The sequence below is a fragment of the Odontesthes bonariensis genome, chromosome 21 (assembly GCF_027942865.1).
Source record: "Odontesthes bonariensis isolate fOdoBon6 chromosome 21, fOdoBon6.hap1, whole genome shotgun sequence".
Classification (NCBI taxonomy): domain Eukaryota; kingdom Metazoa; phylum Chordata; class Actinopteri; order Atheriniformes; family Atherinopsidae; genus Odontesthes; species Odontesthes bonariensis.
The window spans coordinates 12,184,582-12,196,986 of record NC_134526.1 but is presented as its reverse complement, the minus strand read 5'-3'; the positions used below and the strand labels follow the sequence as shown (position 1 = coordinate 12,196,986).

The 12,405-nt window shown below is 38.5% G+C and overlaps 2 protein-coding genes across 2 annotated transcripts; both read left to right on the top strand.

The window, feature by feature from the left end:
• Positions 1–3,357: 3,357 nt before the first annotated feature.
• Positions 3,358–4,197, top strand: LOC142370805 (hemoglobin embryonic subunit alpha-like). Its single transcript, XM_075453288.1, has 3 exons — positions 3,358–3,509; positions 3,600–3,807; positions 3,992–4,197. Exons 1-3 carry the CDS (start codon positions 3,412–3,414, stop codon positions 4,118–4,120), a joined length of 435 nt encoding a protein of 144 aa, XP_075309403.1. The 5' UTR covers positions 3,358–3,411; the 3' UTR covers positions 4,121–4,197.
• Positions 4,198–6,935: 2,738 nt separating this feature from the next.
• On the top strand, positions 6,936–7,797 carry LOC142370779 (hemoglobin embryonic subunit alpha-like). Its single transcript, XM_075453253.1, has 3 exons — positions 6,936–7,176; positions 7,267–7,474; positions 7,659–7,797. Exons 1-3 carry the CDS (start codon positions 7,079–7,081, stop codon positions 7,785–7,787), a joined length of 435 nt encoding a protein of 144 aa, XP_075309368.1. The 5' UTR covers positions 6,936–7,078; the 3' UTR covers positions 7,788–7,797.
• Positions 7,798–12,405: the final 4,608 nt, after the last annotated feature.

The window sequence follows — 12,405 nt, the reverse complement described above, 5'->3', positions numbered from 1 at the left end:
ACTTTTTTTCAAAGATTTTGCCACAATTTTTCTTATTCCCTTTTCTGTGATTGAATTTTATAAACTTTGAATTTTTTAATTTAAGTATCTATCTTTTTATACATGCAGAATTTTAAAGCTCACACTTGCTTTGTGTAATCTCACAGCTATGTAGTTTGTTTTCTGAACGTTTCTGTAAAATTCTTCTCTTCTAATTTGTGCATTTTGGAAAATAGTTACATAATAAATGTGGACCACAAGTCTTGCTTGCTTTCAGTCGGGATCATGATTTCCACAGTTGCGTGCTCACTAACCATTTCAGTTACGGGTAGTGCCTTTTGCAGAGTTTCCACCAGAGGGAGGACCAACACAACACGCGCGTGAGTTTCCCCTCAGTTCCGACAGCCTTAACTACTTGTCAAGCCCCGTGGATCATCGTGACATCATTTCATTTCGTGGGAACACTTAAACTTACTCTCACTTATTTAAATATCAGCATTATTATGATTAAAAATGAGAAATGTTTATCCCATGATGTCAACAACTAAGACATAATACTTTACTTGGTGTTAACCTTGTACCACCCTTACTATAATTTGAATACATATTATAAGACTGATAACACGATTGCATAGTTTACAATTCATTCAGATGAGGGGAAGAAGCTGAACACACTTAAATAACGATGACTTTCTATAGTAAAATAATGACAACTCTGATGAAGACAGACTGAAATTGTAAGATGAGGATAACTCAACTTTTAGATTGGCTGTTTGTGCTTTGTTCTTGCCTGGAAACAGGATGCTGCCACCAAAAATAGGGAAATATGATAACAACCCCTTAGTAATTGTGACCCTGATGGCCATTTAGGGATTTAAAGAAAGTACTGAGAGCATAGCTTATATGAAGTTACTACCTGCATTCCTAGAAAAAACTAAAATGATAGTTCTCCAGGTAATGGGGGACAGATTCCCTTCTACTGCAATGACTCCACATTAATTTGACCTCTTTTCACAAACAATAATACAGTCATCTGTAGCAAGTTTACACAAGTCACAATCTATGAGATAAACACTGTCACAGCAGCATCTGGTGTCCTCAGACAGCTGCTTGTTTGGGAGGAGTTGGGGAGATAAGAACCCACTGGATCCAGCGCCTTTAGTGTACACCTTAACAGTTGCGTCATGTTTGAGACCAAAGATGCCTGCCAGTCAATGAGAAGCGAGCCAGCTGTTTTTCTTTTTTTCTCCTTGTAAGAATTACACTCCCTTTCACTGACCACCACCGCACCTCTCACAGACTCAACCTCTGTATGTTTCAGTTTGTCTGCAAAAGGTCAATTATTTAGCTAAAATTAGCTTTATTGTCTGCCCAAGGAGGAAAGTCATGCCTTAAGCTGTATTAAACAGCCTGGAAAGAGAGCAGATTAAATGTGTTGCTTCACTTTTTCTTAATTCTGTCATTACCACAAAAAGGAAAATAAAACTACATATTGGTTCTAATTAGCATCCTGGTTTATTTATGCAGAATATATTCAACTAAGCCACCTTGCATTGTGTACACCACATATAAAAGTTGGTCAGACTTCTGGGAAAACCACAGTATTTGAATAAAAAAGTAGTAGTTCTCTGTATGTCTGCACGATTATTGTCCACATTATTTGTTAAAACTAAAATGTTCCATCATGAATCCAACATGGCAGATGGGGATGGAAATGTGTCTGTCGAACACATTTGTCGAAATATTTTATTCCATTAGATTCATTCAGGAGAAAATATATTATCTGCTCAACTATACAGTACAGAGTAATGTGGTCAAAATCTAATCCAAGTAGCTTCTTAAGATTTTTCTTCTGTGACTTAAAAAGTAACCGTCCACTACAATGGACGTCCCATGTCAGTGATTACAACCAGGCTGTCTGACATCATGTAGCAATTCAGTTAATTGACATTACTCAACCAGTATTTATACCCAATAGCATGTTCATTATCATTTATTTAAGAATTCATATAGTGATTTTGAATAATTTTATATGTTTACGCACTTTAAAGTTAAACTGATGGTGTTTCTAGGTATATACGTTTTTGTGCGTTTGTGAGTGTTCAAGGAGTTAAGTTTTCATTCGGACAAATATTACTTGTGTAGGTCAATCACTCAGCTGCTGAAGTTTCATGGTGATAGATTTTAGTTCAACTTTTGACATGTGTGTTTTACATTGTGTTTTAAACCAAAACAGGTCTCCGGGAACAATGCAGAATTTCACAAACAATGCACACTTGCATGTTTTCAACTTTCTAACTTTATTGCTTGTTTGTTCATGTCTCATTCATAGCCGTAATGATTTAAGATTTTATTCTGGTTATGATAGAAATCTTGAGGCCAAAGACATTACTTCCTGATTTATAGAGTAAAAAACAAAAATATCCAAAATTCTCTCAGTAAGAACTTTAGACAAGCATTTCGGCAAAATGAAACAGTAATTTTTATTGTCGCCTTTCCTTATATTCACATAACTATTGTGGAAATGTTTTATTTGTTGTGTATTCAGGTAGTACCTTATTTGTTCACGTGTAAAATTTCAGTAAAGTCGTCATACAAAAGATAACTGTTTATATGTAAATAGTCAGCTGTGGAAGTTTGATTTAGTGATGAGAACATTTATACTCAACTGTGCACCACTGTGGAGATTTGCCAAAAAAATACAGTTTTATTTCTGTTCATGTCTTCAGACTGAATCCAGAGTTGTTCAAACACATGTGATGACATCGTAAAAGCACAACACGATCAGCTGACCTAGAACAAGAGTTATCTTTTCACCATGTGTGAAGATCCACCCTTGGAGCTATAGTGTAATGGCTCAGATAAGACTTTGAAATGCAACACGTTATTGGCAGGGAAGGCAGACTTATTCTGGAAGGTTTCCAAACAAATCTAGTAATATTGTTTGGTTGCAGAGCCTAGATTTGAAATCTGGTTTGATAAGTGTTCTTTGCAGGTTTATACATTTTGTATTGATGAAAAAAGGTCAGGCCTGACCTGAATAACAACTGCATTCAGGCATTTACACCAACCCTATTATTTCTTTCTTTTTTAGAAAGTGAATATTTTGTTTGAGAGGAATTGCTGAAGGATCTCGTTTCCATGTGCAAGCTTTTTCTCACGTATGATTTATTCTAATAATAAAACAAATCAATATATAGTTGCTTATTTTCATTGTAAAGATGATGAGATTTGATGTATTGTGTAGCTAAAAACAGATGCAGAGCCACTGCGTGAAGGTTTTGCTTATCTCACACTCACTGCATCGCGTCGCTTGGACCGCCTCCCTTCTATTATCTTGGGGGCGGTTCTGGGTGTGCCTGTGCTCTGTCTTAAACATAAAACCCTCACAGTCATACTGCTCATTGTACTCAACTGACAATCAGAGACAACATGACTACTCTTACTGCCAAAGACAAGGATACCGTCAGGGCCTTCTGGTCTAAGGTGTCCAGCAAGTCTGCGGACATCGGCATGGATGCTCTGGCAAGGTAAAAGACCCAAAATCTACTAAAACTCTTAACTTTGACCGATTTATTGGTTTATATTTACACACTCATCCACTGTCACATTATTCCCAGGATGGTGATGGTTTACCCACAGACCAAGACCTACTTCTCCCACTGGAAGGATGTGGGGCCCGAGTCTCCCATGGTGAGGAAGCACGGAGTTACTATTATGGGTGGAGTTGCTGATGCTGTTAGCAAAATCGACAACCTGGCTGCTGGCCTCCTTAGCCTGAGTGAGCTGCACGCCTTCACTCTGAGAGTGGACCCTGCCAACTTCAAGGTAAAGATCCAAAGCCTTTAAGTGGATTTCTTCTCAATCTGTGCCACATCATAACATTTCCAGACTATTTTACCTTATGAAAGACTTTTACTACAACATACTGTCGGATGTAGATGGGGGGGGGGTCAGGCAAAGAACTAACATTTGCAAACATAACATCGGTCTGATTATGCATTTTTCTCAGATTCTCGCCCACAACATCCTTGTTGTCTTGGCCATCATGTTCCCCACCGACTTCACCCCTGAGGTCCATGTGTCTATGGACAAGTTCCTGGCCTCTCTGGCTCTGGCTCTGGCTGAGAAGTACCGATAAACAGCAGGAGAGGAAAAAGATGGAGATGCATGATTTTACTCTGCATATGACCAATAAACGCATCAATGCAATAAAAAAACCCCACAAAACTGTTGTTTCTTTTAGTTCTTTTGTTTTGTTCATCTCTTTACCATAACAAGGTCTTAAAATATGCGACCGTCGAACTCTACACAGCACAAGATCAGTTGCATGAACCCAATGTTTAATAATCATAATGCACGAGGGTAATTCAGGATCCTCTGAGACTTTTTTTCATTATTGACATCTACAGTTCATTCTGATGTCTAACATTAGAAATTATTTTAAAAAATCCGACATCTCTGAAATCCCTGAGATGTTGAAGACTAGTCTTGGAAAACGCTTGGCTACATCATTTTCCTTTACGGGCCAAGTTTAATCCCAAATCTTTCCAAGAAACTGTTGACACTCCATAACGAAGCCAGCATATTGTAATTCCCCGACATTTAACTTTTTCTATTTATAATGGAAATTAAGATATTTATGTAAACATCATAACGAAATAAATCAAAATCTTTAAAAGAGAATATCAATGTGAATAAACCGGAAAGGCTACACCTGATCAAAATTCCTGTCACTATAGCATGCGACACATGCACGATCTAAATGTTAATATGATAGTAATAACAGTAATGAAAATAAAAAGAAGAAGAAGACGAATGTTGTCGCTGTTCACTTAAACCAGCAATAATAATCTAATATTATGTACAAGTTAGAAAACGCCAGCATCGTGGTCTGAGTTTTAATATTAGTTTTAAGATCCCCTGTTTTCTCTTTTTTTTGTGGTTCTGGATAACCTTTATACTGATGAACGATTTTCATTTGTTTCAAGACAACATCTGAAGAGCTTCTAAGTGAACGGTCGGTTTATTTCATGTAACCTACATGATCAAGCCCGGGCACTTAAAGCAAACCATCGGGTTCAAGTCGCTGCAGCTCTTTAATGTTCTTTTTTAACGAGAAAACACTGAAAAACAGACTGTCAGTTTAAAATGAATTGCTCTCATTTAGGCACGAAACGACAGCAATAAATCTCTTTCTTTCTTTGTTTGCTCTGTTTTTGTTTGTCTTTATTTGGGTTTATATCGTATTCTTTTTTTATGTGTTGTCCTTCCATCAGTTATCACAATAACCAGGGACAGACAACAGGTTTGACCTATGATTTTTATTAACTTTTGGTGGTAAATAAATTCCTCTGCTGAAGCTGCTGGTACTGCTTTCTCAAGCGGGACCAGCCAAGGACCAAGGACCTTCTAAGAAGAGGCCCTGGCGTCAGCTGTGAAATATTGACCAATCTGAGCAGGCAGCCGACGAGGAGCTTTAACACAACAAACAAACACTGACAAGAATAGATGGTGCTTTGATTATTAAACATTAATGCCACAATCAGTCCAACTGAGTCTGAGTTATCTGAAGTTTGTCTTCTCAGAGTGTAAGCTCTGTTCATTGTATGCACTCTTGAAGTTGTTGATGTTCTTCACAGATACAATCTTTTCTTGAGCTTGAACCGTGGGGGTTGATTTGACACGAGTAGCACAGAGGTTTCCAACGCAGCCAAAAACAGAGTCAGACAGATCTAGAGAGACATCCAATGAGGCATATCACTTGTTAAGTATTAATCGAAGAAGTTCACTTTCCAAGGAAATAAGGATCTCTATGCAAAATGGTATGGATGCCGAGCCACGGGACGTACGATGTCATCATACAAACTATCCATTTGACCATTTTTCTGGCCCTATATTTTTCCGTATGCGGTGCACAAGATGCGATCTTTAAAGGAAACCCTATTGATAGCGCGGTGGGATGGACAAGAAGATGATGCCACTGGACCACTGTTAAGACAGGGGCGTATCTGTGATGTTCACGAGAAAATAGCGAGTTATTTTTTCCTTTGGCTTATTATTTCAGGAAACAAAAACTGATCAACTTCCTGTGGAGAATAATCACACATTTGTTTTTAAATTAAGGAAGTTGCCTGCATTGTAATGCCAAGTTAAACTGGCCTTAAAAACTGCTGGTTGGAGCTTTATTATCCTGCTTGAACCTGTGACTTAATTTTAGCTCAACTCTGCTGTTTTGTGATATCTTATCCAAACCCAAATTCTTCAGTGTGTGTGTCAGCTATTAAACCGCAGTAGGAAATGTTTGTTGTTTTTATACAGATACAATCCCCAAAGTGATTTGCATAGTAGTCCTGCTAGAATCAACACTTTTGATACAGTTATCGATAGTTGTTAATGAATAAAGTATTTTTCTATTCTATCATTTATAATTTTTAATCTTGGAAAGTGATTGAGCATTTTGTTGAAGAATCATTGCTGCAAGAGTTCGTTCTCCTGTCATCTGATTGGTCTAACATCTTGACGTCTTGAAATGCAACACGTTATTGGCAGGGAAGGCAGACTTATTCTGGAAGGTTTCCAAACAAATCTAGTAATATTGCTTGGTTGCAGAGCCAAGATTAGAAATCTGTTTTGATAAGTGTCCTTTTCAGGTTTATACATCTTGTATTGATGAAAAAAGGTCATGTCTGACCTGAATAACAACTGCATTCAGGAATTTACACCAACTCTATTATTTCTTTCTTTTTTAGAAAGTGAATATTTGTTTGAGAGGAATTGCTGAAGGATCTCGTTTCCGTGTGCAAGCTTTTTAAAATGGATTTTTCTGCGATGTTCTAACGTTTGATTTATTCTTATAATAAAACAAATCAATATATAGTTGCTTATTTTCATTGTAAAGATGATGAGATTTGATGTATAGTGTTGCTAAAAACAGATGTGAAGGTTTTGCTTATCTCACACTCACTGCATCGCGTCGCTTGGACCGCCTCCCTTCTATTATCTTGGGGGCGGTTCTGGGTGTGCCTGTGCTCTGTCTTAAACATAAAACCCTCACAGTCATACTGCTCATTGTACTCAACTAACAATCAGAGACAACATGACTACTCTTACTGCCAAAGACAAAGATACCGTCAGGGCCTTCTGGTCTAAGGTGTCCAGCAAGTCTGCGGACATCGGCATGGATGCTCTGGCAAGGTAAAAGACCGAAAATCTACTAAAACTCTTAACTTTGACCGATTTATTGGTTTATATTTACACACTCATCCACTGTCACATTATTCCCAGGATGGTGATGGTTTACCCACAGACCAAGACCTACTTCTCCCACTGGAAGGATGTGGGGCCCGAGTCTCCCATGGTGAGGAAGCACGGAGTTACTATTATGGGTGGAGTTGCTGATGCTGTTAGCAAAATCGACAACCTGGCTGCTGGCCTCCTTAGCCTGAGTGAGCTGCACGCCTTCACTCTGAGAGTGGACCCTGCCAACTTCAAGGTAAAGATCCAAAGCCTTTAAGTGGATTTCTTCTCAATCTGTGCCACATCATAACATTTCCAGACTATTTTACCTTATGAAAGACTTTTACTACAACATACTGTCGGATGTAGATGGGGGGGGGGTCAGGCAAAGAACTAACATTTGCAAACAAAACATCGGTCTGATTATGCATTTTTCTCAGATTCTCGCCCACAACATCCTTGTTGTCTTGGCCATCATGTTCCCCACCGACTTCACCCCTGAGGTCCATGTGTCTATGGACAAGTTCCTGGCCTCTTTGGCTCTGGCTCTGGCTGAGAAGTACCGATAAACAGCAGGAGAGGAAAAAGATGGAGATGCATGATTTTACTCTGCATATGACCAATAAACGCATCAATGCAATAAAAAAACCCCACGAAACTGTTGTTTCTTTTAGTTCTTTTGTTTTGTTCATCTCTTTACCATAACAAGGTCTTAAAATATGCGACCGTCGAACTCTACACAGCACAAGATCAGTTGCATGAACCCAATGTTTAATAATCATAATGCACGAGGGTAATTCAGGATCCTCTGAGACTTTTTTTCATTATTGACATCTACAGTTCATTCTGATGTCTAACATTAGAAATTATTTTAAAAAATCCGACATCTCTGAAATCCCTGAGATGTTGAAGACTAGTCTTGGAAAACGCTTGGCTACATCATTTTCCTTTACGGGCCAAGTTTAATTCCAAATCTTTCCAAGAAACTGTTGACACTCCATACGAAGCCAGCATATTAACCTTCTGGGCTAAAGTGTCCGCCAAGGCTGACGACATCTGAGAAAAACGGATTATCAGACAGATGTCATGAATGCAGATCATGCACATCATGTTGTACATGAATCACTTGGAGCTACCAGAAATATTTGGATTGTTTAAACCGTATGAACATAGAAAAAAAGCCTGCATTCATGACAGAAAGGACAAGTTTCCACAGTTAGTCCAGAGACTTCTCAAGTGACATAGTTTTAGGAAAACATCAGTTTATGGAGTTACCTTGAAGTTGGCAGGGTCCACCCGCAGAGTGAAGGCGTGCAGCTCACTCAGGCTAAGGAGGCCAGCAGCCAGGTTGTCGATTTTGCCCATAACCATCATGTTCCCCAAGGACTTCACCACTGAAGTCCACGTGTCCATGGACAAGTTCCTGGCCTCTCTGGCTCTGTCTGAGAAGTATCGATAAACAGAAGCTGAAAGACACAGCAGCATGATCACTTGCGTGTGAAGAATAAATGCAGTGACAACGTTGTCTTACTCTTTGTTGAATTAATCTGGGTATAAAGTTTTATTCATGTCCAAAACGTCGCTGTTGTCTGACTAGCAGCGCTCAGGGATGAATCAAAAGAATTTCTGACTCAAGAGGATACAAATGTTTCTTATGGGCTTCTATGTGTGAAAATAACGTAGATTGAATGTTTCTTGGAAGCAAAGTAAGTGAATGCAACTTGGGGCAAAATGCATTCAATCAAAACAGCAAACGCTAAACGACAACAAATCATGTAAAAATATGCCGTTGTATTCACGGTCGTGTAACAAGTTGTATATATGTGATTATATGAAGCACAATTTAACTTTTTCACTGTGGTCACGCCATCTGCGCTTCAGAGAGGCACGGTAGTACACTTGAAAATCGAGTGCCCGTCTACATCGCGTCGTACGGTAAAGCGTGTGAGCCCAACGCATGATGTACATGGGCAGATCAATAAACTCAACAAAAAAAACCTGATCAAATTGTTTTCTGCAAACACCACCAGACTCTTGTTCCCATGTCCCCAGCTACCTCTGTGGTGATTTCCAAGTTCTTTCACTGCATCATTTTCATCATCTGATGCTGAAATCATCGGTGACATCACCCCATCTCTATCTATCACTCTCCTTCTACTTTTTGCATAATGTGGTTTCATTTCACCATTTTTGCTTTTAACTTGCTTGATGTCCTTGTGTGTGTGTGTGTGTGTGTGTGTGTGTGTGTGTATGTGTGTGACCATATTCCTTACTGGACATCCAGCCCTCCCTGCACCAGCCCAAATCAACCAGTCATCTCTACCTTGTCTGCACCTCTCATCAGTCCAATAATGGCCAAACGGGGAAGAGACAAAACCAAACTGAAATTATCTCCAGAACACCTGACAGTGAGCAGGCTAAACAGTAAGGAAGCTAACTCAAAACTGTGTATCAATGAGGCCCCAGGCATGACCTGATTCTTGACTTCACTTGGAATGATGTGACCTTGTGGAGCACCATAGACAGTGGCAGATCCAGAGCTCAGAGCAACAGTGACAAATATATATGCAGCATGTAGGCTACAACAGATCTCCAGATACTCCTATCCTGGCTTTCCTGATGCTTTACTGCTGCATATTCCTAAATATTGAGATTTCAAACACAAGGTTCACGGGTACTTCTGACATGGCTTTTAATTTTGCTTTACTGCAGGAATTTCCTGTAAAGACATGTTAATCAATAAATATGTTATTAAATAAACAAAAAAAAAACATTTTGTCCATTTTTTCAGCTGTTGCCCAGATGTTAATACCATGTATTTTATTGAGATGTGGTTTTATGGGGTTAAATATACTGTATCTCTCCATTATTTAGCTACACTTCTTCAATTTTTTTATTTATTTCCCATTTTTAAATTTCACATCTCCATGTTAAACTTAATTGTCCAGCTTTTTAGAAAAAGTTTGGATTCATATGACACAGCAAATAAAATATTTCTTGATAACAATATTATGCTGTACACAGCTAAATAGATCGCCTATACCCTTAAAAGTCAGAGCCACACAGTTCAGTGTAGGCATTAGGATGGAAAATAAATTTTAGTTTGAGTTGTGTTACTAAAGTCTTAACTGTATGTCCTCATTATGTGATCTTCACTCATACATTGTTCTGTTAAATCACTTTTAAATATGTCGAGAATTGCTACATCAGATTTATCAATATTCAGTTTCTTTGGGAATCTGAGAGGACATTTTATTAAAATTGTCAACAAAATCTTCCATGCAAGTGGCCACTATGACAGGGTTCTTACAAACTTTCATGCTGCAATCCCCCAGAATGGACCATTTGCCCATTTTGATTACCACATGCTTAAATGACAAACCCTCCGAATATTAAATCTACAACTCCTCGTTCCTTCTCATTGGTAATTTCTCTTGATTTGATCTGAAAGAATGACAGAGAAAAAGGGAAAATATGGGTGAGTTTGTTTTTGCATACTAACATGATCTTTTTGTGCTTGCCTTTGATTCTTGTTTAGGCGCTGTTTGTTTTTTTAATAACAGTGTCTTGGAAAATATTTTCATGAAGTGGACTAAAAAATTCCCTAAGTTGCTGTTGTTACTAACTGTTCTACTTACGTTGAAAGTTAACTTAATTTAGCTTTTTCCTTAAATATTTTCCATCTAGAATTGTCTTCAAAACATTTGGAAAGGTAAGAAACAGACTCTAATGCATTTCCAAATCTGAATATGCACTAAGAGAGGCAAATCATTTTTGACAATAACATAACATTTTAAGCTTGCAAATAATTTTCTGTGTACTATTTGTGTGTAAAACATACCTGTTTACCTTTTGTGCAATTACATTCAAATCTGATGAAGACACCAGAAACCAGATCTGCTATCCATCTTTTTATCCTGATCTTGGGTCTACATCCCCATTGTTAAAATATGATAACATGCATTGAAAATCACCACAGAGGTAGCTGGGGACATGGGAACAAGAATCTGGTGGAGTTGGCAGAAAACAATTTGATTTGTTTCTTAATGAAGTTTTTAAATCTGACTATGCAGAAATGAATGGGAATGTGTGAATGAATGTGCTTCAATAATTTTGTTCTATCATTTTGTTTTAATGACCTGTCCAGGGTGTACCCCGCCTCTCGCCCATTGACCGCGGCTCCAGCCCCCGATTTAGACGGGCACTCGATTTTCAAGTGTAGATTGCGCGACTGTGCCTGTCCGAAGCGCAGATGGCGTGACGTCAGTCGCATTTCCAAGGAGTCAAGGCAGCGTTAAACTCAACCTGAATGTCAAATAGTGAAATTGGTCCACAGTTAAACGTAGCAGAATTTCAATAAAGGCTCAAACCCCCTAAAACTTAACGAAATACTTTCAAAACAGTAACACTCACATGCCTTGAATTACTGAAACTGCTGCAGTTGCTCAAAAATGGTAAAATTACATTTTCAGTACCCCAAACCGTCACATGCACATATGTTTACCTTTGCATATTATAACCCATCTATGTTTTTAATTACGTGAAACTGTCACATATATGATAGCCTACTCCACAGCTTTTACATTTTCAAAGACGTTCATAGGGACGTAGGAAAAGTCAAAGGTGGGAATCCTATTCGAGTCCCATTGTTGTCCAACTTTGCTGTCAATCCGGTTAATTAAAACGCGCGGTTATGCTTAAATGTGGATTAATAGATTCTTACAAGCTTTCAAAGGAACAAAACGTTATCCATTTCTGCTCCTTCGTCACCGCTTTGATTTGGGAAGGTTTCACTTGGTCGTCAGCCTCTCCCTTGCAAGTGATCTGCAAGCTTGCTTGCCATTTCATTGTTTTCTGTGTAACGAAAACTGGATTGATATCAAATTCGGAATACTTTTCGGTGCAAATGTTGTTATTGATCCTTTTTATCAGGACTGTGCTTCTTGGCGCTCTCCAGGGTCCTGATTCCTCCTGATTGGAGACACCTCAGAGGGCTCTGCAGCACGGTGCTGACACGAACACTGTAGTGAGAATGCAGTGAAGATAAACTAATCATGTACTTCTCCGAAAAATTACATTTTTTTGCCGGTATTTTTCTTTTTTTCTTTTCCTTTTTATTAGTAATCTTTTCTATACATAGATGGCTGACTGTTGTGGTGCACCCAAATGTCTTCGTTAAATCACCAG

Coding starts and splice junctions, on each gene's coding strand:
- LOC142370805 (XM_075453288.1), top strand. CDS start 3,412: ATGACTACTCTTACTGCCAAAGACAAGGATACCGTCAGGGCCTTCTGG. Junction 3,510..3,599: donor GGCATGGATGCTCTGGCAAG/GTAAAAGACCCA, acceptor CATTATTCCCAG/GATGGTGATGGTTTACCCAC. Junction 3,808..3,991: donor TGGACCCTGCCAACTTCAAG/GTAAAGATCCAA, acceptor CATTTTTCTCAG/ATTCTCGCCCACAACATCCT.
- LOC142370779 (XM_075453253.1), top strand. CDS start 7,079: ATGACTACTCTTACTGCCAAAGACAAAGATACCGTCAGGGCCTTCTGG. Junction 7,177..7,266: donor GGCATGGATGCTCTGGCAAG/GTAAAAGACCGA, acceptor CATTATTCCCAG/GATGGTGATGGTTTACCCAC. Junction 7,475..7,658: donor TGGACCCTGCCAACTTCAAG/GTAAAGATCCAA, acceptor CATTTTTCTCAG/ATTCTCGCCCACAACATCCT.